This window comes from Mchenga conophoros, linkage group LG20 (assembly GCF_057382185.1).
Source record: "Mchenga conophoros isolate Kocher_MC1m ecotype Shallow Benthic linkage group LG20, M_conophoros_male_GT1.1, whole genome shotgun sequence".
In the NCBI taxonomy this organism is placed as follows: domain Eukaryota; kingdom Metazoa; phylum Chordata; class Actinopteri; order Cichliformes; family Cichlidae; genus Mchenga; species Mchenga conophoros.
Window position 1 is genome coordinate 25,006,226 of NC_140545.1, and position 26,115 is coordinate 25,032,340.

The 26,115-nt window shown below is 40.5% G+C and overlaps 2 protein-coding genes across 8 annotated transcripts in view; one reads left to right on the top strand and one right to left on the bottom strand.

The window, feature by feature from the left end:
* The first annotated feature begins 358 nt into the window (after positions 1–358).
* On the top strand, positions 359–18,578 carry slc6a6b (solute carrier family 6 member 6b). 2 transcript variants are annotated; one of them, XM_085259397.1, is made up of 14 exons: positions 359–478; positions 5,310–5,539; positions 5,633–5,767; positions 7,834–8,068; positions 10,131–10,263; positions 10,947–11,081; positions 11,744–11,847; positions 11,977–12,101; positions 13,452–13,564; positions 14,596–14,733; positions 15,150–15,252; positions 16,083–16,183; positions 16,358–16,528; positions 16,826–18,578. In XM_085259397.1, exons 2-14 carry the CDS (start codon positions 5,311–5,313, stop codon positions 16,979–16,981), a joined length of 1,878 nt encoding a protein of 625 aa, XP_085115523.1. In that variant the 5' UTR covers positions 359–478; position 5,310; the 3' UTR covers positions 16,982–18,578. The 2 variants fall into 2 exon arrangements, with proteins under 2 accessions (XP_085115523.1, XP_085115522.1); XM_085259396.1 differs by lacking the exon at positions 359–478 and adding an exon at positions 3,469–3,620.
* A 2,456-nt stretch (positions 18,579–21,034) lies between these two features.
* Positions 21,035–26,115, bottom strand: part of LOC146550913 (glutamate receptor-interacting protein 2-like) — a 33,187-nt gene continuing 28,106 nt past the window's right edge. For 5 of the 6 annotated variants that reach the window (XM_085259392.1, XM_085259393.1, XM_085259391.1 and 2 more), the window contains exons 22-24: positions 25,655–25,879; positions 24,038–24,184; positions 21,035–22,983 (exon numbers count right to left, since the gene is read on the bottom strand). In XM_085259392.1, the coding sequence (XP_085115518.1) occupies positions 22,786–22,983; positions 24,038–24,184; positions 25,655–25,879 (570 nt within the window). In that variant the 3' untranslated portion in view covers positions 21,035–22,785. Of the gene's footprint in view, positions 22,984–24,037; positions 24,185–25,654; positions 25,880–26,115 lie in introns of those variants that run through there. The other variant, XR_014890144.1, reaches the window with a different exon arrangement.

The following is a 26,115-nucleotide window of genomic DNA, read 5'->3' on the forward strand; positions in this document are numbered from 1 at the left end:
AATTTTCCACTTGTATGTCAGTATTGGATAATAATTGATCGATACTGCACATAGTCAATCATTTATAAACCACCAATAAAGCCATTAAGTCATACCGAATTCACTTGCGTAATTCTGGTTTATTTCCTATGGTGCTTTTCACTGTCACGTTAAATTAAATTTAGCCCTATAAATGTTCATCGTCTGCACTTTTGCAAATCCCTGATCAATGCCGCATGATGGTTTATAACGTTTGCCGGTCGTTATCGGTCTGTCAGTCAGAAGCTGTCAAGAGAATCAGGTAAAAGGGCGGATGCAGGGAGACTGCCACTTTAAGAGTTGCATGGAGAAGCTAGTGATTTTCCACTCAAACTGATATTAAACGCACACACGCTCATTGAATCAGCGATCTTGGGGGGAGAAAAAAAGTAGATTACATTGTATGACTCGTCGTTAAACACAGGCTACCAAACAAGGAACAACAGGCTGCTTAGTAAAAGTAAGAGGACGGGTAATCCTATATATTCTTAATATATCATTGAGTGCATGAGGTTAATAGACTATGTTTTAATAGGAGAAAATGTGTGATAGGAGAAACCCTAATTAATCCAAATGTAAGTTGTTGTTTGTTTAATATTTAGTGTTCTGATGCGGAAAGTAAGCTTGCTGATCCTTTTTATTCGCTCATAAAAAGCTGAAAACATTTCCTCTTTTTCTTTCACATGATGCTGTGCGCTTATCCGTTACAGAGAAGCAACACTGTTTCAGCCCTGCCATACAAACGACGTGACTAAATTAGGGCATGTTTTGGTCATATACTGAAAAAAAGGGAGGGAAAGGAGCGAAGTTCTGGTCTTTGAATCCTCTTTTGCCTGTTCATCGTGTCTGATAAGACAGCGTTTCCAGTTTCAGTTTGGTCGTATTTGCTGAGCTGCTGTGGTGCGTTCAGGGGCGGTGCGTTCACAGTGATATGTGATGAGGATGAGGAAAATGTGAAGGTGCACCTTCGCTTTCCTCAGCCACAAATCATTAGCTGAGTGAATGCTGAAGTAGGTGTGATGAACTAAGACGTTTACTAGCTTATATATTAGTGACACATACTTAACCTACTTCTTCTGTCTCCGCCTCAGCCAGTGTATGATTGATTGGCGTGTGTCCTTTAGTAACACCAGTCCGCCCTCTCAGCAGATGAAACCTCAGGGGTCGCTGTACCTCTTTTGGCATTGGTGCTGAAAATAAAGTCCCCGAATTGGCCCTTCGGAGGGTGTGAGGTGCTCACAAGGTTTCTTGAAGGCTGACTTAAAAAAGTGTTTTTGTTTGTGAACTTGTGACATGTGTAGTAGTTTCATATATTACTGTGAAACTCCTTGTAAACCTGAAAATAAATTGGGATTCTTCGCTAAATTAGGAGGCGATGCTGTTTGATTTTCTTTGATGGTTAGTGTTTTCCTGGATTACTGCAATTCTTCATTTCAAATACAACAACACAAAACACAAACATTTTAATATATTAGCTGACTGCTGATACAACACAGAATCCCCTTCAAAATGAAAGGTCTTTAAACTGTACCCCATCCAACTTTGGCAAGGGGACCTTCAGTTACTGTGATCCTCCTTTCTAAACTGCCTTCTGATTAGATACCCATCACAACAGCTTCTGTTTCTTTACTTACTTTTTTTTTTAATAAAAGGCTGCTGTGTGGTCAATCTAATGAACATCAAGTCCACTTGTGTCATATATGTGATATGTTTTACATTTTTATTCCTTTATTGCTGATGGTGCAGTGGTGTGGTTGTTAGAACTCCCGTTTCAAAAAGGTCTGGCTTTGAAGCTTCTCACCAGTTGGATCCTTTATGTGTAGCATTTGCATTTTGTCCCTGCACCTGCATAGCTTCCCTCCAGTTCCTCCATATTCCTTCCCACAGTCCAACAGCATGCATATTCGGTTGTTTATTTATGCAAAGAACATTGAATTAAAGCTTAATAACATGTACTATATAAGTGAATTTACATGTGTTGTTCAGACTGCACACAGACCTGATCATCTCAAAGTGAGCATCAGTTTTAAACCCGACACTTTAGCCAAATTGCAGAAGACAAGATGTGAAAGCCTGTAAGAAAAACAAAAACGCAATTCTTAAAGGGAAAAAAGAAGTAGTAGGTGAAAGAACAAAGTATATTCACGATTTGCATTACCCATCCAGTTTGACATTGTTATAGTTAAGTTCATAATTTGTTAGACAGAGACACCATTTTTAGAGTATGGCCTGAGAGGATTTTAAGACGAGCAGTCAATATGTGATTGAAATACAGGCTTGGATGTTTAATTTAGGAGTTAAAATGCATTAACATTTTAGGAATTACACCCATTTTTCATTGCTTAGTCCCATTTTCAGAGGCTAAAGCTAATTGGACAGTTGACTGACAAGCAGTTAAATTTCCAGGTGAGGCGTGTTTCCTTTTTATTTCAGATGAAGCAGACATATCTGAAGCTGATTCAGAGTGTTGAATTTACAAGTATTAACTTGAAGTATTAACCAGAATGATGGGAAGAGAAAAGTATGGAGACGGAGAGAAAGAGCTCATGATAAGAAGTATGCCACATCATCTGTCAAACATGGTGGAGGTAGTGTTATGACATGGGCGTGTATGGTTGTCATTAAAATCAGGTCAAAGTGATTATTGATGATGTAACTGCTGGTGGGAATGGCAGGATGCGTTATGAAGAATCCATGGCTAATTATTAGCCAAATTGTGTGACCTAACTTGGCATAACCCAAATAGTATATAGAGCATGACACTGAGGAACATACTGTATGGATAATGAATCCAAGAGGTGCCAAAGATGTATTTAACCAGCAGCTTGTCACCAGCCGGTTCATGTCCCTCATTTAACTGTGTAAATCCTCCAGTGGAGTTTAAACAGACTTTTCCATGCCAGCCATTGTGAGCCACTGAAGCAATGAACTGCATCCCAATAGACCATTAACAAGCAGAGGAGACACATTACCTTATTTGGCATTGTTATTAGTTGATACTGTACTTGTTTACATTTCCCAGATTAAACGCCACGTGTCATGAAAGGACAGAGGACATCTCGACATGGTCTTAAATTAAATTAGTTTTCACATGAGGATCTCTCTTAAAAGGAAGTGCGGTTGTGGAAGTGAAATTCATTTTTCAGTTCTGTTTAAGTGTCTAAAACAAACAAACAAACAAATAAACAAACAACCTCTCAATGCTTCATTCAGTTGGTCACTTTGTAGCAGATCATAAACCAGTCAAGGACTCTCAGTCGCTTCCTCTGAAATGTCCTCTGTGTCTACAACATGAATAAATAGTATGTGTATGCATTGCTTGTGTGACACACACTCACCCCCCACCACTTGGCAGTTTGTATGTTTGTGGGCAGAGACTTGTAAGTGGAAATTTACAGTCTCCCACGTTGGTACCTGAGTTGTCTGTCAGAGGAAAGCTGTGTCCAATCTCTACTTTGGGTTTAATTGTCTTTAGCCAAGGGGCGGGCTCTGCTGTCAGCTTCACTTCTTCTGACCCTGGCAGCATAAAGACATTCAGTACAGAGGAATGGTGACAGCTGAGAGAGAGGAACACTATACATAGTCGCAGCCATGAAGGAAATGTAAGTTTTTTGTATTGTTTTTCTGAGGGGAGATTTGATTTTACCGGGTACAGCTTGTGTGTGTGAAGTCACAGCTTTGTCAGATTAAATACAGTGTGAAAGAACTGTGAATAGGCTTTGTTGTTGTTGTTGTTGTTGTTGTTGTTTTTGTGATGCAAATTGACATGAAGAAGAAAGGCAGTAATTTTACATTCATCACTGAGGATTCTCAACAAGTCCACTATTTTCGTTCTTAAAGGCTTAGGGATTTTTTTGTGAGCTATATCTGGGGCCAGCCCAAAGGACTGTTCGCTTAAATCTATAGCTTCCTAACACGAGGCAGGCAAGTGAAAGCTTACGCTGAGTGGACGAGAGTAAAAGGAGGGGAGTAAAAGGGATAAAGAGAGAGCGAGAGAGAAACAGGATGAGAAACAGAACTGATCCAGTTATGTAAGCAAGCCTGAGAATGGCAAGCAATTCAAGTGAACTTGTCATGCATAACAGGAAGAGAGAAAACTCAGAATAAGATGGCTCACAGTGTGCACCAATTTAGTGAGGAGACATGTGAGAGCTCTCAGAGAATCTTTTCCCCAATGTTGTTGTTGGTTAAAGTCCATTTCCTGAGAGATGAAAGTGTGATTGTAAATTCAATTGCCTCTTTTTTTTTAACTGTCTCTATAAAAAAGTTCTCTTGACTAGGTGTCAAGAGGAACTGAACTTAGATTAGTTAGTTTCTGCACATGCTTTTCATCACCTGATCTTTGTTAAGAGGAAGTATCTGATTTTTCTGTGCCAACTCATTCTCAGTAGCATCAGATTCAATCTCATATCTTATTAATTAATTATGGCTTTGTCATTATGGCTCCTTTGTTCTTTCTAAAACACCCGCTGGCCGGGAACTTAAATTATATTCAGCTTTGCCATGCGTTACACAGTTATTCCTACCCTATTAGGGTTGCTTTTTTCTTTTTGGCTCATGCAGCGCAATAGGATACCTCGACCCGTATTAACAAATCCTTTCTTTCGTGGAAAGATGGTTTACACTGTAAACACTCGAGTTAACTTAGGCTGTTGTAGCTTCTTGAGAGTAGCCAGCACTACGGGAAATGTACAAGGATATCGTCCTCTCTAAATTTGGATCCTGTTGAACTGAGTCGCTACTGATGTGGTAAAAAAAAAAAACAGAGATCCTTCAGGTTAACTCGGGTTCATAAAGTCTTTCATTGCATTGTAAAAAAACACTCATCTGAATTACAACAGTGTAATTTAACTGTGGTTTACAGCATGTGTTTAAAACCAAATGATTTTCTTCATCTGTGGGTTATTGCGACAGAGTAAGAAGGACAGTGGGTTTCTTCACTGTGTGATTGCACCAGTGTATTCTGTTGCAATCTGTAGCGCTGATGTTTTGATGTCTCTTGGTAAAATTGTAGAATTTGCATTTTGACTCTTCTTGCCTAAAACGTATTCCATACTGGATCTGCTCTCTTGTCAAAGGCAAATCTGCTCACCAACCATTTCTATAGTCTGAATGACCTCCAGGCATGAGTTGCTCAGATTAGCAAGATTAGCAGCATTGTCGTGTATATTATGCGCTCGCAAAGCAACCCGAAACACAGTCAGGAGATAGCATTATCTCCCTAATGCGTCTCCCGCTCACCTCTCTCCTTTTGTTTGTATCACTGTGTCTTTTTTTTTCTTTGCCTGCAGCATGGCACAAAAAGAGAAGCTTCAATGTCTGAAGGACTTTCACAAGGACACTCTGAAACCTTCACCAGGGAAGAGCCCAGGTACGAGACCTGAGGATGAGGCAGAAGGCAAAGCTCCTCAGAGGGAGAAGTGGGCCAGTAAGCTCGACTTTGTCCTGTCCGTGGCCGGAGGCTTTGTCGGATTAGGAAACGTCTGGCGCTTCCCTTACCTTTGTTATAAAAATGGTGGCGGTACGTAATAGATGCACAACAGATAGAATAAAAAAAAAGATCAAGATTAAGGTCACAAAATATCTGAACTCAATCGTGCTTGAATTCCCTCAGGTGCATTTCTTATCCCTTACTTCATCTTCCTTTTCGGGGGTGGTCTGCCGGTGTTTTTCCTGGAAGTCGCACTGGGCCAGTACACCTCTGAGGGAGGGATCACCTGCTGGGCTAAGCTCTGCCCCATCTTCACTGGTCAGTTCAAACACACAAACACAAACTTCTCACCCACAGAAAGAAGGATAAAACCTCTGCACAAATGTTCCCCACCTTGTTCGTTTAATATTTAACACTGAGTAAAAGCCTCATTTGTCTGAGCGAGGTTTCTGCCCTCATTTTCCTCCTGTGTCAGTCCAGTATTCATCTTTTGGACAGCGTGTTCTGCCGAGTTGTCCTCTTCTCTCTGCCAGTACAATTAGACCAGTCTTACCCCATTAGTCTGCTTTGTGTTGTGAAGGTTACATCACAAAGAATGCAGAAATGCAGAAGCTAAGAATTAAAATTCCTGAATATCGAGGTTTGGAGCTTCGGCTGGAGGATACCCATGTTTATATATTAGGTTTATTTCCCCCTCTTTTTAAAAAAGAAAACATTAAAAACCCAGTTATAGCTCTACTACACATGCACAATGCTCAGTCCTCATGCAGACAAGATCACATGTCCCCAGCTTATTCTAACTCTTGAACATAATGCAAGCTTATATTATTCATACAGAAAGCAAAGAAAAAAAGAACAACACACACACTTACCTAAATTTTTCCTACAAGCAGGAGCACATGTGCCAGCCACCAAACAGCTGGAACTGCTGTGAACTTCCGCTTTGTGCGTGCTTCAGCACAACAACACGAATAGCTTATTTGTTTAGTATCTAGCACATAAATGGTTCTTTGCTGGGTGGGAGAGGACAGCAAGTTTTCTCTCATAGATGTCTGTTCTTAATAAGTGTCGCGTCTCTCCCCCAAAATGCGCCTGCTGAAATCGACTGATGAGTTCTTGGTTGCCATAGAAACAGACTGTGAGGGGGGAAAAGTTGCCTAGCAATGATCAGAGTCTCGTGCAAACCTGCTGCATGAGACTCTGATCATTTTGTTGCCATGGAGCTGCAGCGTGCCTGCTTGTTTTGTTTTGGATTATGAGATATAATCAAAACTGTGAGTACTGCGGGACAGCACTGCCTCAGTTGCTCTTTTGTCACCTGATTTCTTTACTTGAGCTCTTGCCGGACCGCTTATATGCATCCCTTTACATTTGAATGACAGCTGTAGACAAGCACTGACGCACCACACCCGTGGCAGCTGCTTTGACACTCTTACTCATGTTCACACGTGGGACATCACGCAAGAGGAAACTGCATGGCTCCCGGATCTCCAGCAGCTGTCAACGGTCCCTGTTATCCAAAGAATGCCGAAGCTGATGTCTGCCCACCTGCTGTTATAGAGAAAGTCCCCAGTTTGCTGTGGAATTGACCAATCACAGCTCTCTGTGCTGTTCAGCATACCTTAATGTGTTTTTATCGCACAGGGAATATGCGACTTTACTCATGTGGACCGCGTGCGTCGTCTATCAGTTTGCATTTGGAATGTAGGAAGGGGGAGGTGGGAGTGAAAGAGATGATAAGTTTAAAAATACTCCAAAGCAATGGAAGAGTACCGGGGTGTTTGTGTCCAGGTTCCCAGCAAAGTCATCTAAAAATAACTTAAAAACACTAAGGACATTATAACAGTAGATAGTCAAGTGAAGCCTGGGCTGTGTTCCTCTGTGTTCGAGTTCGAATAAAGTCTTCTTGTTCACCTTTGACCACACTCCGTGTCGCTGCTGTAACTTCACAATATTTTCATGTTCTTTTAAAGTGGCAATTATCATTATTTTGAAATAAACAGAGGCTCACATGACTAATTTCCCATCAGCTTGTTTTGATGAACACGCATGGAATTTTAACCCATCTCTGCAGTAAATTATGTGTGCCGTTTTGTATACTTTGCATTGTTTTAATTTCCTGTTTTGGTTCACTCTGACTGAGCTCTCACAATAGGCAGTAATAAAAACAAAAAACCGATAGGGTAGGTGAGCAGCTGAACAAAAAAGGAGAACTGAATCACGTGTTTTGTCAATGTTGTGTTCACAGCAATTTTTCTGCCCCCAAGTGGTCACAAATCTGTTACTGCAGCTTTAAACGAAGCCGACACAAAGCCTGATTCGAATGTTAAAAGAAAGTTTTACCTTAAAATTCAAATCTGCCCGCCCTCTTATTGTGTCTCCAGGTATTGGCTATGCCTCTATCGTGATCGTGTCTCTACTAAACATCTACTACATTGTGATCTTGGCCTGGGGACTCTACTACCTGTTTCAGTGCTTTCAGCCCGAGCTCCCCTGGGCAAAATGCAAGCAGCCTTGGAACACAGAGCACTGTGTAGAGGACACAGTGCGCAAGAACAAGACCCTTTGGCTGGCAGCCAATGCTACCAACTTTACCTCCCCCGTCACCGAGTTCTGGGAGTGAGTGGCACACACACACACACACACACACACACACACACACACACACACACACACACACACCCACATATCCACTCTTCAGCAGAGGTGGGACCAAGTCATTGTTTTGCAAGTCTCAAGTAAGTCTCAAGTCTTTATCCTCAAGTCTCAAGTCAAGTCTCAAGTAATGTCAGGCAAGTCAGAGTCGAGTCTCAAGTCACTGGTGTAAAAGTCCGAGTCAAGTCACAAGTCTGAAACTTTGAATTTCAAGTCCTTTCGAGTCTTTAAAAAAAAAAAACGAAAAAATAATGTTGCAGTTATGCTAAATGTAAATATTAGACCATGTAATTTTAAAATCTGTGTTTTTCTCAACACATGACAAAATAGTGAACGTAGAAAATATACACAAATTGTGAAATTGCACCTCTTTAAAATGCAGCTCAATTAAACCTAGCTCCAAGAATAATTTTCACCGACAGTTCTGAGATAAGCTGCATGTTATTCTTGGATGCGGTTGTAGGACCGGCTTTAAAATCGCATGACAAAAATATCATACATATTAAAAAAAACTGTATCACCAACGTAGCCTGGAAAACATTTGCTAGTTAGATGAAGTCAGCTATCTCATCTTAGCATATTTATATGCATATTTATAATTATACGGTTCTTGGAGTGAGTGCACACACTCATGAAGTTTAGTAACTTCAGGTCACTGCAACAAGCCCAGGTACAGTTTACCGATGGATGGGTGCAGGACCTTGAAATGCACCGTGTAGAACGAAAGACCATCGTACGTATCATAAGTTTACCAGTCTCACAAATCGTCGTCATAAATACACATTCGTTAACCGTTTATTAATAGGACCTTTGAGCTCAACGGTAATTAATTAGTAGTGGAAATAATTTCTGGTAGCATCACAGAAATGTAGCAGTGACAATAATACTGTATGCTGTAATCGTACTGGGCAATTAGTGATACAAAAAACCTGTTTTATCCTGTGAATAAAAGTATGTGTTTTTGTCAGTGTACCATAATAACAGAAGCGAAACGCAATATTGTGTCAGGACAATTCACTATTTATGCACAATAAATAAAGGAGCATAGCGCGACAATTTCTGTTCAGCGCCAGACTTGCTTGTAACCTATATCACCAATTATGTTATGAAAATGACGTATTAAGTACTAAAAGACACTGACCTTTGTGTAAATGCTTGGAGCAGACTAACCTGTGAGCTGGAGTGTTCTGGGACGTTATATTTGATCTTTGAATGGCTGCAATCCAGACCATCCGTCGCGTCTTTGTTACTTTGGAAACATGGCTCGAACAATTTCTCTTCAACGACATAATCCGATAACAACCGATCTCTTTACTCGTCGGCTTCCCGTGGCTGTCATGCGACCGGCTATTGCAGTTAATAATACAACAGCTTCTTGACATTTTTGTGTTTCTTTTTATCGCTGTGTGACTGATTTCAATTGAAAGCCTGCGTGCGCTAGTACCGCTTGCCACGAGTTCCCAGAATCCTTTGCGGTTCTACCCGTGAATGACGTCACATTTTCAATCTCTATATAATATGCATGTTAAATTTTATATTTGGGGTAAAATATCAAGTCTTTTCAAGTAAACCGGTTCAAGTCCAATTCAAGTCCCAAGTCATTGGTGTAAAAGTCCAAGTCAAGTCACAAGTCTTAGAACATTTTTTCAAGTCAAGTCTAAAGTCATAAAATTAATGACTCGAGTCTGACTCGAGTCCAAGTCATGTGACTCGAGTCCACACCTCTGCTCTTCAGTATACCAAAGTAACAGTGCTTCTTTATCTTGCTTGTGTAAATGTGTTTGAACAGCAACATTCTTGCAAGGGGAGTGTTTACTTTTAGAAAGCACTAGTTCTCCACTAGTTTAATATAAACTTGGTTTGCACTGCATTATGCTAGTTCATCCTCAAAGTTAGACCGTAACTGTGAAATTAAATTGAAGAAAAGTTTGGGTTTTTTTCCATGCACATTTGCTTTGTAATGTGTTTGGATCTAATCGCAATTTGTGAATTGTTAGTTAGGCACTTACATACGTTTTCTCTGCAGACGCAACGTCCTAAGCATCTCCACTGGAATTGAAGACATAGGGCCCCTGAAGTGGGACTTAGCACTGTGTCTCCTGGCAGTGTGGGTCATCTGCTTTTTCTGCATCTGGAAGGGAGTCAAGTCCACAGGGAAAGTGAGTGTGACTCATCAACACACCCTGTACTTTTTGGGTTGCTTGGATGCAGTTTTTTAGTTTTTCCCTAACAAGTCAGTGACAAAACACTGCTGCTCAGAGAAAGCCCACATGCTTGGAAACAAGGTTAATAAAGATGATTAAGAGACACAGACCTCCACGTTGTCCTGGAAGTCAGTCCTTGGCTAGACACACTGTCTGCTGTAAACACTTGACTGGCGCTCCTTAGTCCTGTCTTTGTTTCTGTTAGCAGACCCGAAAATGGGTTAGAGGCAAAAGGCTTTGAAAGTCTTTGAAAATGGATAACTCTATTAGGAACTGGAGGTGTGCGTATTTCCCTATTTTTGTGACAAACTTGTCTTAAAATGATTTAACCTTTAATCAGCTAACAATTCAGGATTTATTGTATGCAGATTGCACGAATGCCACGTTATACTGTGTCATGCATGACTTTTCTTATAGAAGAAGTGTATCTAGGCCCTCCACTCAGCTATTCGTTGGGGGAAATTGTTATCACCCAATAAGAACAATGTTTCCTTTGAGCTGGAGCTGGACAAATATGAGTGGAAATGAAACTTAAAAAATGAAGAAGCGTTTATCGCACTATATCTCAACAGTGATGAGTCATAACCATGTAAATGTTGTTCATTGTTTTTAGCTAATAAATCCTTTGTCCGGTCTAGGTGGTGTATATAACAGCAACTTTCCCATTTGTCATGCTGATTGTACTGCTGGTGCGTGGGGTGACGCTTCCTGGAGCCAGAGAAGGGATCAAATTTTACCTTTACCCTAACGTAACCCGCCTACAAGATCCAGAGGTAAGAATGAAAACCTTTTTTATTTGATCTGTTAAAGCTTCCTACAATAGTCTCTGGGCCATATAAAATTATATAAAGGAAGCCGTTCACACATAAAGATCCCAAACAGCACCTGCATAGCTCACAAATCAAGAGAATATAACTTTAGTCCATTAAACCAAAAGATTAAACAAGGCAGCAATGAAGCAGTTTAATAGGATACAGTTGCAATAGCAAGTGAATATGCTTACATTACAGGCATGACTCTGACCATATATTTTTAAAAAGACGAAGTGATCTCTGGATTTTGCTGGTGGATTTTATTACCTTTGGAAAGAGTCAGAGGCCGTCTGTTTCCTTTTGTTCCCAGACTTTTTGCTAAACTAAGATATTCCACTGCTGCTGTTTATGGCTTTACTGCACCTTCACATCATGCACATGCTCCTTCTCCAAGTCAAACAACATGGTCACGATTTTTAGCTTTCGAGCAATTTTCAGTTCATTGTTTGAATTTTACTGGTCACAGCTTTCTGTGTTTTGGATATAATAGAACAAGATGATAGGATGATGATGATGGAGTACTTAACCTTATTTTTACTACCCCTAAGCATGTATCAGTGATTGTAGAGTTAAGGCAATCTTTTGAAATCTTGAAAAATCAGCAATCACATCCTACTTCTCAGGTGTGGATTGATGCAGGAACCCAGATTTTCTTCTCCTATGCCATTTGCCTGGGCGCCATGACGTCACTGGGGAGCTACAACAAGTACAAATACAACTGCTACAGGTGAGCTGTGTTTCCACTAGGGCGAGTGGGAGTCTAGTAGTGACAGCAACTCGGTTGCGTGAAAAGAAAATGGGAACTTCGGTTCCACCTGTGTTCATTAACAACCTCCATGACATATGTGTGACATAGGGACTGTTTGCTGCTGGGAGGCCTCAACAGCGGTACCAGTTTTGTGTCTGGCTTCGCAATATTTTCCGTCCTGGGCTTCATGGCACAAGAACAAGGGGTGGACATTGCCGATGTGGCAGAGTCAGGTACGAGGGTCCAAGGTGATGGCAGCAGTGATGGTGGGTGCTGCTGCCCGGAAAAAAAAGAAAAGAAAAGAAAAAAAAAAGACAATTGGAAAAATTGAAAATTCAATTCAATTTAAAAGAAGTAGCTTATGTAAGTCTCGAAATCTAGCAACGTAGAGGTATCGGCAACTGCGCACTCCTTGAACAAAAGCCTCAAAGAAACAGGTTTATTTCTACAAAGTGTGATCCACGTTTTCTAAGGACAGATTTCATGGCATTGGTGAGATGCTGTGTGTTTTAGCTACACAATGAACTGCGGCGTTAAAGAGCTCCTGCACTGTGCTGTCATCATTACTACAGCTGTTCAGTGGCACCAGTCTGTCCCACAGTCATCCTCCTCATGCCATTCAGTAACTTTATCTTTTGGACCATTGCTAAGAAGACTGGCCCTTTACTGTATGTATGTAACTGTATGTTGTAAGCCCAGTTCTGCTAACAAGCTGTGGATCTCCTGAGATGGACGCCACTGGTTCTGGATCTGTCTTCCTCTATTTCTTATGTTGACTTTGAAGGGGAGGTGTCTTCTTTAAGCATGCTTTCTCTGCTCAGTTTAAGTTAGAAGTTTTGCTATCTGGAATATAATAAAGTAATCAAATGAACACTAATTCTATGCTGCTTCCATCATATATGGAAACCAAAATATATCTATATATCTATATGTATATGTTTTTTCAAATATTTTGACCTACATTTTTCTCAGCTGTTCAATTGATGGAGTCTCTTTCTGATGCTCTTATAATATCTCACTGAACTGGTTCATTGCTTTGCTAAAATCCATGTCTGCTTTGTTTAAATTAAGTTTATTATCACTGCACACCTTGATGCAGTGATAATAAACCAGCATGTCACAGATACTGAGTGCTTATCGAAATGCATCCTGATAAACTCATGTTCAGAATGAATGAGCTGTAAATATTCTGTCAGGCAGCTGTGATTTGTACAGTAAGAAAGGCAATATACACTGAGTAACAGTCGGCAGTTATGTAATATGTTACGTGTGAAGTATGTATACTTACATTGTATACATAAGTATGTATTTTTGTTGATTTTTGTTGCTTGTGCTACAGAGGATAAATTAGATTAAAAACCAATCTAAAGATGGTTTTAATATATGGCCAGCAAAAAAAAAGGAACCATTTCACACAGTTAGAGCTATTCCATGTCTTGTTGGCCATAACGCAGTATTTCCTTTGCTCTTTGCTACTTTATTTTACCATTCCCTCACACTGTATCGGCCAAGCCAAAATTAGATAGAAATGTTAATTCTGTCCTCTCTCCCTTCTCCCCATCCCCTCTCTGTTCTCCTTCCAGGTCCCGGCTTGGCCTTCATTGCCTACCCTAAAGCTGTATCCATGATGCCACTGCCAACCCTGTGGGCCATTCTCTTCTTCATCATGCTGCTGCTTCTGGGCCTTGACAGCCAGGTCAGTGTTTTTGCTGTAGTGTAAAGCTATCCTCAGAACAGTTGTTTGGTCTTGTGCCCGTTAATTTGAGACGGACACCTCCAAGAGTCTGTGAGATCATTGACCGAATACGTAAAACACATTTAGTGTCTCTCCTTTCTGTTTCTAACCTCTCTAAGTTATCAGATGACTGACAGACAAGAAACCGGTTTAAACAAAGGCATTTTACTACCACATTTGATTCCTTAAGGATCACAGTTCCTTTGTGGAAGTTGGTGGATGTCCAAACATTTAGTTAATAAAAGTAAGGATAATAGTTTGTACGCAAGCAGCCTAGCTTTCATACGAGGCAGAGCTCTGATTAAGACAAGATAATCTAAGTAGACAAAACACAAGTGTACTCCCAAGGGATTCTCCAGCTATATCACATTTCCTGCCTTCAAGTGTAATTCTACTCCTGCACATGGCAAGCTCCTCATCTCAGTCAGCTGCAAGATCAGGCCAGCACTCTAAATTTGAGTACATGTAAAAGCTCATGCAAGTGCTGCTATTTCCATGAGAGAACTAATGCCAGTGTGTGTGGGTGCATTTATTTGGCCGTAAATTATATGCACATTTGTACTCCTGAATGCTATATATTGTTAACCTCGCTCACACATACATGCCACAGTTGTGTAAGGGTTTTTTTCTTTGTTATTGTGCAACAAAGGAGCGTGTTCTCTGTGAGGAAATTTATAGTTTTCTTGAAACATATTGTTGCTTATGAGGCAATGAGGAGACACAGGGGAGCGAGAGTGTTACACAGACAAGCAGACAGAGACAGTGATTCACTGTTTTGTTGCTCTTGTGTCTTGGTAGCAACAAGCCAGTGTTGCAGAGAGGAGCCTTGTTTAAATTCTCATTACTGCCCAACAAAGACGGCCCTCATTCTCTAATCACTCGTTTGTGGAGGCAAAACAAGAGCTGCGCACACGCAGAAAGATATGCACATTTTTAAATGTTTTTTTCTTTTTTAAATTCTCTGAGAACTTTTTTTGCTTTTGTCCCCACAGTTTGTTGAAGTGGAAGGTCAGATCACCTCTATTGTGGATCTGTATCCAGCCGTCCTGAGGAAAGGTTATCGGCGAGAGATCTTCATAGCTGTGATGTGTTTCATGAGCTATCTCCTGGGACTCGCCATGGTGACAAAAGTAAGTCCATCAGCAGTCACTAGCGCACATACTTCTGATGGCTGTCCTGTTAAGATAAGGAAAAGGAACAGATGAACAACAGCGATAACCCCGCACATTTTCTACATGCCTCTCTGCTGCTGTATTGTCATAGCCAAATATGGCTTCCTAGCACACTACCACACACACATCCGGTATGTCAGAATGGAACAATTTGGAATGCTGTTTTCCATTCAGCATTTAACCGTGCTTCAATGACGTCTTAGCACCTGTTGAACTCTACGGGTAGGGTGCCAGGATTCTTGTGTCCTGCTTTCAGCACCCTCGCCCACCCTTATTTAATACCCCCTTCTATCTCTGTGGGGTCCGTTTTTTCACCACACACACACATGTACACACAGATAATTAATGCAGCTTTCCGTCTCCTCTTTTTCCAGGGTGGCATGTATGTGTTCCAGCTCTTTGACTACTATGCAGCCAGTGGTGTGTGCCTTTTGTGGGTTGCGTTCTTTGAATGCATTGCTGTAGCCTGGGTTTATGGTAAGTGGAAGTGACTCTAGATGTGATAGATTTCTGTTGTGTCCATCAAAAAGTTTCGTAAAAGAGGTCTTAATGATCTCTGGGGTGTAAAACAAAGGTGGCCTTGTGAGGTTTTCAGACGTCAGGAGTAAATAACTTTAACTGTGGGCTTGCTTTGAGGTTGAGGGGAGGTGAGGATGGAGTTAGTCCCCTGCTAGATTGTCATTGGCCACTGAGAGTTGCCTCCCACCAGATTGTACCCTACCAATATTAACAAAGCGACATTTAGCCAGAAGAGAAAAACCTTAAATGGAATGGAAGTAAAGCTGCACCTTCCCTGCTAATGCCCATGTGCTTTAATGGCACCCCTTTTATTGGTGGAGGCTCTGTGGTCCAGAAAAGTAGTTCCCGGACAACATTTAATTTGTGAAGCTGGGGGCTTTTGTGCTGAACTGATGCTGTTATAGTAGTTATTTGTCTATTCATCAGCAAAAAAGAGGAAAAGAGTAAAAACAGAATAAACAGAATTAATATTCACATCAACAGCTAATGTCTTGCACAAACCAGTGGACTACAGCACAGTTGCACTAAACACACAGCAATCTATAGCCAGCCAGTAAAGACCATTAATGGTCTTTTAAGATGTAAAAGACAGAGCTAAGATTATTGATACTAGATAGCCATGACCCAGTGAAACTCCAATGCAGTCCAAGGTCATTCTATCATTGGAAACAACAACACGTGTAGATTATAGAGTCGCTGGTATCTAATGTGCACTATTCACCATTTTAGCAAACTTTGCAGAAACAAATAGACTCGGCTTATTGTTTATTCTGTTTTGTGTTGAACAGGAGTCGATAACTTCTACGATGCAGTTGAAGATATGATTGGCTACAGACCAAACCCGTGGATGAAATGGAGCTGGTCCATAATCACTCCTGTCCTCTGCATGGTGAGAGATCAGTGGCACTTCACTGTGTTGGAGGAACTGGCGTGACAAATGTTGATTGCTGAAGGTCACATGTAAGGGGCGCAGCTTGTGCTAAATGCAGTGTGCGTGTGCGTGTGTGTGTGTGTGTGTGTGTGTGTGTGTGTGTGTGTGTGTGTGTGTGTTTGCTCCCTGTAGGGCTGTTTTGTCTTCTCACTGGTGAAGTACAAGCCATTGACCTATAACAAGGTGTATGAGTACCCTGACTGGGCCATCGGTCTGGGCTGGATTTTGGCTCTGTCCTCCATGATCTGCATCCCAATGGTGATGGTCATCAAGATCTTGCAGTCTGAGGGACCTCTGATTGAGGTGAGCTTTTAACGGGAGCTTTCCTGAAGAGATTTAAATGTGGGAAATCAATCCAAAGTCAAGAGGAAACAGACTTCCCGGCTCTTTGCAAAAGCAGAAAAGTCCAGTCAGCAATTTGCATGTATTTTTGGTTCATTTGTTTCAGCATTTTACTTAAAAAGAAAGTACACAATAATTAATAATCACATAAACTGCCCTTAATCAACCGCCCTTGTTTATTTTCTTGATAACTGTCATTTCAAGCCCTAAACCACCCCAGTTTCTGACGATCATAATGTCTCATCTTCTTCCCTTTAGAGGATCAAAGCAGTGGCAGCCCCAGCGAAGTCAGGCGTGAGCTCCCGCCCGAAAGAATACAACTTGAAGGGCAGTGAGCTGACACAGCCCCTGGACCCAAATGGGAACAATGGCTTAATCAAGCCCACCCACACCATTGTAGAAACAATGATGTGAGCGCTCTCTGTGAGAGGAATACGATTGATGTGCTTTCTGTGGTATCATATTTGCTAACTTTAGTAGGTTTACGTTGTCCGGTATATTCACGTTAGAGATAGTCTGGTTTGATTTCTATGAAGAGGGTTTTATTATTGTATTTTATTTTTCTTGTGATTTTTTTTTTCATTTTTTACAATATTGATATTGTTGTTGTTACAGTTGTTGTTGCTGTAGTTGGCACTGATCTCAGTTTGGGCAGTATTTCGAGATAAAACATTTTAAATGTTTACTACCTTTCTGTTGATTCCGGAAAGATGAGGAATTTGCTTTTTTTTTGCCAGTGCTATAGAAGAAAAGAGTAAATTCTCACTTTTCATGTTGTTAAATAAACTAAATGAGTAATTAACTGCAAAAAAAGGTGGAAGGTTTCACGTGATTGTGACGGTCTTGTTGTACTGACTTCTAATTTTTATGTCATTTTATGCCACAATGAAATGAATGTACCTCCGCTTGCGGCGGAAGCCACTCACCTACATCTCTCAGAGAACATATCCATGACATTTTAAGCAGCAATATGCAGTGTATAGAGTAATCTCTTGCTTGACAACTTTTAAGTTACAAGTTGGTCTTGGCCAAATACTGTGAGAAATGCCTTTTTAAGACGATCCATCCTGAAAGCAGTTGAGATAAAATAAGAGAAAACGACAGGTAGGAAATTTAAAAAAAAGGGGGGGGAAACAAGGGAAGTGGCATTTTTAGAGTATTTGTACACTGCCTGTGTGACTACTATAGTCAGTACCAGTGCATTTATTGAAACCTCTCTTTGCACTTTATATGTTGTTTCACCTTTATTGTAGTGTGTTTTTATTGTTGCAGAGTATCGCAGCTACATTTGCAACATGTTTCAGGAGAAATATTTTTAGCTTCTAACTTTTTGAAATTGTAAACTTTGATATGAGGTATGTAGTTGTCTCTTGACAGATGACAGAATAGAAAGTAGAAACTTGCCATCAGATATTCAGATTTCTCATTGTTAGTGGGATCTGTGGGAACATCTCTCAGAAGCGTTAGTTTTTACTAAACCGCCTGACAGCTCTCTCCGTTGTGCTTTCAGTAGCAGGTGCGCTCTGCAGAACGACCACTGGAGTCTGGCTTTTAATTCAATTGTATTTGAGAGACTATTTGTAGAATTTTAATTGTTTGTAAATCACATATGCCTTTTTGTATCAATTTTATACTGCACATCATCTGAACACCATCACTGATTCATTATTTTAATCAAAGCTCACCAATGTGTTTCGCTACATGTCAGTTATCGTGAGCCCGGATTTGCACATTCAGGGTGCAATATTCAGTGAAGCGGTGGCGTAGTCTAATCATACGTAATGCATAACAAAGAAACAACTTGCAATAGTTCAGTACAACTTCTTGAGGATTGTTTTCCTGAAGCATGTGTAGGAGCCGCCACACCACCGTACCCTGCTGCTTTCTCCTTTTAAAAAATTGCAATGTGGAAATTTAAATGTACCAAAGTATTTTTGTCTCACAGTTTTTCCCTTTGAGATGCACATTGCATCATTTCTATATAGATTAAATAAACATATTTTTCTTTGGATTTGTGTGTATTTGATATTTCTGAAGCTATGAGAGTTTCTTTGTGTTTATGCCTACTTACTTCTATCATTAGATCTCACAGTTTATGCTTTATATACACTTTATTAGGTGTTCGCCCAACCATTCATTTTCTTCCACTTATCCAATCCAGGAGTGACACTGAGCTACGTATCATTTGTAGCTCTTAACTTTCAGAACGGGGACAATTTGGGTTGTTGCACCAATGTTTTTGACCTGTGTGCAGAAAATAAGCTCATGGGACTGCCTCCCACTTTAACCATTTTCTGTTCCGAGGTTTGCTCCTTGCCCAAATCATAATGCATAGTGATTCCATTCCTAAAATAGCCATCTATATTTATTTAGACGCCCTCTGGTGAAGGCCACCAATGTCACCCTGACTCCCCTCTCCCTGCGATGGCTCATTGACCTCTGTTCTAAAGTTTTTTCAGGATGTCTGTCCCTCCATTAATCTACTGTTCACTGGTAGTAGCAGGTGGGAACAGCTCTGACATCGCACACACAAATGCAGGGCTGACTTATTTGGGCAGGTCTCTGGTGTGTCATCATTCAAACCCTTGGAGCACTGATTCTCTAAAGAAGTGTCTGAGTGCAGGAGGAAGCAGGGGTGTAAAAGGATTCCAGGGAACTGGGAGAGCCCTTTGTGAAATCAGGTTTGCAGATCGATTTAAGTCAAGAGTGAAGTGCAAGGCTCATTTTTCACATTGAATTTAATCACCTTAAGCAATAGGATGTTTACTCGCTTAGAAAAAGGCATAGCATGAGGGCGCCAGTATAAATCATTGAGTTGAAGAGGCAACCCATATGCCAAAAGACTACTGTAGGGGCCCAGGCCCAGGCCCAGGCCTCCCTGTATATTGATTTCATCTTCTTCTTTTCTTTCCCTCTTTTTCTGTTCACTCTTCTTTTAAATTTCAACAGAACAGTAAAAACAAATCTTTTTTATTTGCTGCATATTTTTTTTTAGCACTTAATCTTAGTAACATATTTATATGAACTGTAAAAAATATCCTTAATAAAAGTATTAATTTTGCTCACTTAATTGCAAAAAGTCAAAAAGATTCTTACTCCAGCGGTTGCTGAGTATTTGCACGTTTATTGGCTCATAGTCAAATTCTCCATAAATGGAAATGACTAGAATTCATTTTACATTTTCAGGTTTGGCCCAGTGCTTAACACTATTGCCTCACAGCAAGGGGGGTCCTGGGTTTGAACCCGGCTAGCAGTGTGAAGCCTGCACGGTTCCCTTCGTGTTCCACGGCTTCCTCCCACAGTCCTAAGATATGCTTGTTAGATTAATTGCCAATTCAACAATTGGTGTAGCCGTGACCGTCACAGGATAGCCCTGCAATGGGCTGGCGAACTGTCCAGGGTGTATCCTGGACATTTGCCTTGGGAAATGGGATAGACTCCAGTCCTACTGTGACCTTGATTGGATAAGCAGGAGAAAATAGATGAATGTGCAACCGACATGTGATACTTGTCAATCACAGGTGGTTTGTATACTCCAGATAATCCTCTCTTCTTAAACAGAGTACGTTTGAGATTTAAAAAAGAAAAAAAAAAAAAAGTGATATAATCAAACATTGGATTTCTATAGGACTTCTCTTGAGGTCTCTGATTTGACGTCTTTCGTATTGCTCAAGAATTGTCCACCATCTTGGAAGTGATGCAACCACTGGATGCTCGGGAAACGTGTATTCCCTGACTGGCTGGTAGTGGTTCCTGGAAGTTGGTGGCTCTTGTTGGATGAAATTGGTTGAAAAGAAGGTACTTCACCAAAAATCCTCCAGTTGCTAACCAATTGGCAACTGTGGCAAAGGTTTTAATGTTTACCTGCAAATACTTGCTAACTAGCCTAGGGGTCGTAACTGCAAATGGAACTTCGCCTTTTGAAACATGTTGGCTGAATCACGGAGGCACAGTGCAAACTTTTCAGGCAAACCGGCTCCATTTGTGGTTTGCTTTACAATTTTCAGTTTTCACAGAAAAACTGAAAATTGTAACCATAACAATACTCAGTAATACACATCAGTAAGTTAACATTACATAGTGGTCACATGTCTGCAAACCCTCAATAGGATGAGAACTCTTTTTGCTATTAGCCCCTAGTAGCCATTAAAAAGAATGCAAGTTTCAGACACTATGTTAGCTTCTGGATTGAGAAACTGCATCGTCTACATAAATTAAATACTAACATAAGTTTTCCATGTTCAACATCTGAACTCATGGTTAGCATTCCAATATTTGTAATTTAGCAGTAAGAGCAACATCAGGAGAGACTTGGATTTTCTCAGTCATTTTATTGTTGTCCCCACTGTGTCAAGGAATTAACCTGAATCATCTTGAAGTACAAGTGTTAACCAGGTCATGGTAACTCATTGCTTTAATGCAAACACACGGGGACAATCAAATTAACGACCACAAACCAGAAATCAGTCAACTGTAATCTCATAACTTTATTGTCATAAAAAGAAATACATTTCTTACTTAATAAATTAAACAAAAATAAAATATCCAATACATTTTTCAAGTTCTTGTGAAATGATACCTGACATATTTGGGGAGGATGTAGATGTTTTATAAAAAAAAAAAAATAATAATAATAATAAAAAAAAAAAATCACATTCAGCATCACAGCTTACATCAAGACACCATGCGATGTGCATGTCAATAAAAATAAAGCACTGCATACATGACATTTTACGCTATAATAAAAGGGGCAACGCATAAATTACTGTAAAACCTTAAAAACAGGCCACTGTAAAAATATGACATTTAATTTAAATTAAGAGGTTACAGCCTCACAGATGACTCTGATGCAATTTCCCGTTATGAGAAACCTACAGACCAACTCAAAACACGTTCACATGAGCCAAACACACCCAGTGAAACAAATGCTTGTTTCCAGGCAGTCTGCTTAATCAGCAGGTCACATTTCCTTCAGAGGCTTTTATAAAAACAGTGTCATGTTGATAAGCGCTCATGATCCTGCTGAAGGAAACTGATAACACTCCAATACGTATTATGGAGTGACTTACTCACCGAACAAGTCATATGCATGCTTAACATGCTTACACATATTGGTAGGAACTTCAGAGAAAAATAACCTGATAGCCAGCTGAGTGAGATGAATGAAACACTTTTCATCCTCCTTTTTGGAAAAGGTGTAATTCACTTGAGGAAGCATCAGTGCCCAAGTCATTCTGGTGCAATGCCACATGCAAAGTCATACAGTAATGTGAAAAATGTGAACATAGGAACTCTTAAAAGTGGAATGGTGCAAATGTGGTGCCACAAATAAAAAAAGAAAAATGCAAATGTTGTGAAACTGAAAATCTGTCAACAGAAAAATAAATAAATAAAGCATGATATCTAGGGTGATTCGGAAGCAATGAAATTACTAAAAACTAAGAATTAAGTGCCTTTCTATGAATTTGTGACATTAACATAAGGGAATTTAAAATGTGGCTAATGATACTCACAAGTATCAGACAGCATTTGTCTATTTGGAGGCACTGTCCCATCTCTAGGGCAGGCAGTGTGGAGTAGAGACTGGAAACGAGGGCAGTGAGCCAAGTCATGGGTGAAATAACTCAAATAGGTGCAACATTCCTTGAATCTCGAGCCTACTCGCACCTTTGTGTCTCTGTATGACCGTTTTACATGCACATGAAATACTGCATTTGGGGCTTCTATTTGCAAATGTGTAAATGAAAAACAGAGCTAGGTTTTTGGTCCTTGAATGAGAAAACCTATTAAAGAAAACGGTAACTTGTGCAGTGAATGCAATGAGCATTCGAGCCTCTCTAGAACCGAGGCTTGTGTATTTGACATCCTGGCTCCGTCAGACACTATGACTCCCCTGTTATATAAGCCTGCATGTGGCTTTGCCTGTGGAGGTGGAATGGGTGGGGGAGTCTGCCCTTAAGCCAGAGCCTCCCCTGAACTGCATCATGTGAACACAGTGACTAAAACTGGCAATTGTGAACACATGCACTTGTGACTTTGTGAGACAGAGAGCGATGCTTTCAGGGGAAGAAAGTGGTTGAGTCTGTGGATGTGCGCTGAGTGCTGAAAATGAGTGTGAAGGTGTGTCTGAGAGGTACAATGTGACGGGCTTAACCACGTGATGTGTGTGTGTTCAAGAGAGGTCCCCTATACTGCAGAGTTAGAATCTCTCTTTGTGGTCAGAGGGCAACTATGTTGTTCCCGTGGTTGGGGAAGCAGAACAGTGAGTTTGAGGGGTCGTCACAGTCGTTTGGCAGCTCTGCGTCTGCTGCTGCCAGTGGATTCCTGCTAATGACCAATTCCAGGCTGTCTCCGGCCTCCATAATTAAGGGCACAGTTAGACAACAGTCCAAGTCCCTGGTCCTTACACGGTTCACCTGGGAAATGACAACCAGTTCTTTTACTATTCAGTACACACTTCTTTTCCCTGAAAGAGTCATTTGGTGGACGAGAGCTATTATTTCATAAAAACAACTAATGATGAAATGCAAAGTGGTGTATAAACAGTAGCAACAGAGTAAAGAGGAAACACTCAGTGGGATCCCTTAGGAGCCTAAGTCTTTTGCAGTGTAACTGAGGGAGGTTTCAGGGTGACCTCATCCACCCCTAATGCTTAAAGTAAAGTGGTTTCCCTGTCTCCCAAACTCCAAACTGGAAGCTGGTTCCACAGAAGAGAGGCCTGAAAGCTGAAGGCTCTGCCTCCCATTCTACTTTTAAATACCCCAGCAACTATAAGCACTGTTTTGCTGTGACATAACACTAGGAGATCTTTAGGATAAAATGGGAGTATTTGTGACCTTGCACGTGGAGAAAGATTATAAGTTTAATTCTGAATTTAATATGAAGACAAGCTTTTTTTTCCTGTTTTTTTTTTTTCCTTTTTTAAAATATTAGCCTTGAACAGCATATCCTCATCAAAAACAACTTCAGGATTCCTCACAGTCTTACTGGAGGTCAAGGTAATGCCACGTCATGTTTCTAATCCCAAGAGTGTTGCTTTCCGATGAATTATGACTGTGTGTCTTTGGCTAGTCAATAAGCTGGAATGAAAAATTGCTGCCACTCCTCTGTGGGCTGTGCTTTGATTCGATAGTGATTCACTTAAGCATATTCACCTTGCTGCGAATTTGTCGTTTGTGAATTTTTATGCTTAAAACATTATTTGCAGATTTTTGGTTTATTTTTTGATGGTCTGGAAGCAGACATGGTCACTATGGAGGGTTTTGGGGGCATCACTGGAAGAGAGAAGTTGCAGAGTGGGGTGCAGGACTGAATAATCAAGGTGTATCTAACAACGCAGCTGGTGAGTGTAAATGAAACGTCTCAGTGTTCTCACCCAACTTGCTGCAAAAAACCCAAAAAAACAAATGCATTTTCCAGCATGTGAAACTTTTTTTCCCCCCCTTTCCTTTTTGTAAAGGCAAACAGTACCTGAAGAATGCGGTCAAAAGGTTTCAACCCTGCTTGGTCAGCTGGGCCATCAGGCCGGATCATATTCACGTAGACACCCTTTTCCAGCAGCCCGTCTGACACACTGAAACCAAAGTCACGGCTTTCGCGATCCTTTCTTATAGTCACCTATAAACAGAGGGCAAATTGCAGTCATAGATAAAACATTCTTCAGCATTTGGAACCTTTTTCCTCATTGGCTTTGAAAGATGTACTCCAGCTATAGATTTTTGTGAAGAAAAATAAAACACTACAGAAATATTTGTATGCCTTTAGGTGAAGCAGAGGTAACAACCCCCCCACCCCCAACCAAACAACTCAGGTCTGACATTGACGGTTGAGTCATAAGGCGACTTTGACATTAAACATTTTCTTGAAAAGGGAAACGTCAAAGTAGAGTGTCTGAATGAGACACGGAAAAGCTATTGTTTCTTGGTGATCACTTCTCTGGAAAACGTTTTGCAAGATATTTTGGTACTTGGCATTAAGCACTGCCTTTCAAAGAGTTAGATGAGATCATTTTCTGTTTGTACATAATGCTAAACTAAGCAACCGGACACCCGACAATAACTTAAGAATGGAAACTAGTTTAAACAGCTGACCTGGCTCTGGACTGTACATTGTGTCTTTTATTGTGTCCACTCCCTGTGTAAAGACTAAACAATTACAATGCCCACAGCCACATGGCTCTTTGTTTCTCAATTTCCATGTTCCCTAAAACAAGGTCGGCAGCTTTAACCATAACCAAATAAAGCAGGTTTAAGCTTGTACTTGGTGATTTTTCCATGATAGCATATAGGTTGTGTCAACTAAAAATATTGTTAATTTCCACACTGCAGGACTGATGCCCTCTATTACTCCCAGTCATGGTGCGATGCACATATGACGCCAAACAGACTTCTCAGTGGGCGTGTAGTCACAAGTTTCACAGATAAAGCATCACATGAATTTGTCTCATGTGCCAGTCCTGACGAGGTAAGTCACGTAGAAGAGATAAACACGCATTACACACCGATTTTTACAGAACATGCTGTTCCATGTTCATCAAGTGTGCGTGCACTGGCAGGCCTATTACTACAGCTCAAGTTTAAAACCTGCAAATCGGATAACACGCAAGATACCAATGTAGGTATTAATTTTGTAAATGCAAAGTCTTTGAGATACTGTATTTAAACTTTGGTTTTCGTGAAAAATTGTCTCATGTACCAGAACGTGTGAGGAGATATCCAAAGTTAGAGTAGCTGATCTCTCACATACAACCCAAACTCCACAAATTTTGGGATGCTGTGTGAAATGCAAATAAAAGCAGAATGCAATGATTTGCAAATCTCACAAGCCTGTATTTTATTCACAGTAGAGGATACAAAACATTTCTAATGTTTAAACATTTTACAATTTCACAAAAAACAGCAAATTTTTAATATGATGGCAACAACAAGTGTCAAAACTTTCTATGGGGCAAGAAAGGCTGGGACGAAAACAACGACGACAACGACACGAGGCGCACACACACACGCGCAGCCTGTAATTACTGTACAGCGTTAAGAATAACTTTTTTTTCTTCAAATTAAATAATTATTTCATGACCCTTTTTGTCACCTTGTGCAGTGCCAGAGCTGTAGGGAGCAAATTTTCAGAGTTGTCGCCTTTGACCCTGGATGAAACATCTCCGGCTCCAGTTGACATGTTCAGTTTGCTTTTGTTTATAGTTTCTCCATGGCTTCCTTCCCTCTTGATTGGACTTATTTCAGAGGGAAACACTGAGTCTTCATTTGTTTTGGTCTCATCTAGGTACAGACTAAGAGCGCTACCCGTCATGGATGCCTGAAAGACAAGAGAGGGATTATTAGAACATTTGTTTTAAAAAATAAATGATTTAAAAGGAACAAAGACTTATTTAGATTCACACACATAGATTAGAGGCCAAGGCATTGTGCAAAAGCCTTCTGCAGTCAGCATGGCAGCAGGTGCCCAGCTTGCCTTGTCAGATTTAATAACAGATTATAGCGATGATGGTTATCGTAATGCTTCATCTGGCATGTTCATTTAGGCCAATGCAA

Coding starts and splice junctions, on each gene's coding strand:
- slc6a6b (XM_085259396.1), top strand. Junction 11,082..11,743: donor CCCGCCTACAAGATCCAGAG/GTAAGAATGAAA, acceptor CCTACTTCTCAG/GTGTGGATTGATGCAGGAAC. Junction 14,734..15,149: donor GACTCGCCATGGTGACAAAA/GTAAGTCCATCA, acceptor CTCTTTTTCCAG/GGTGGCATGTATGTGTTCCA.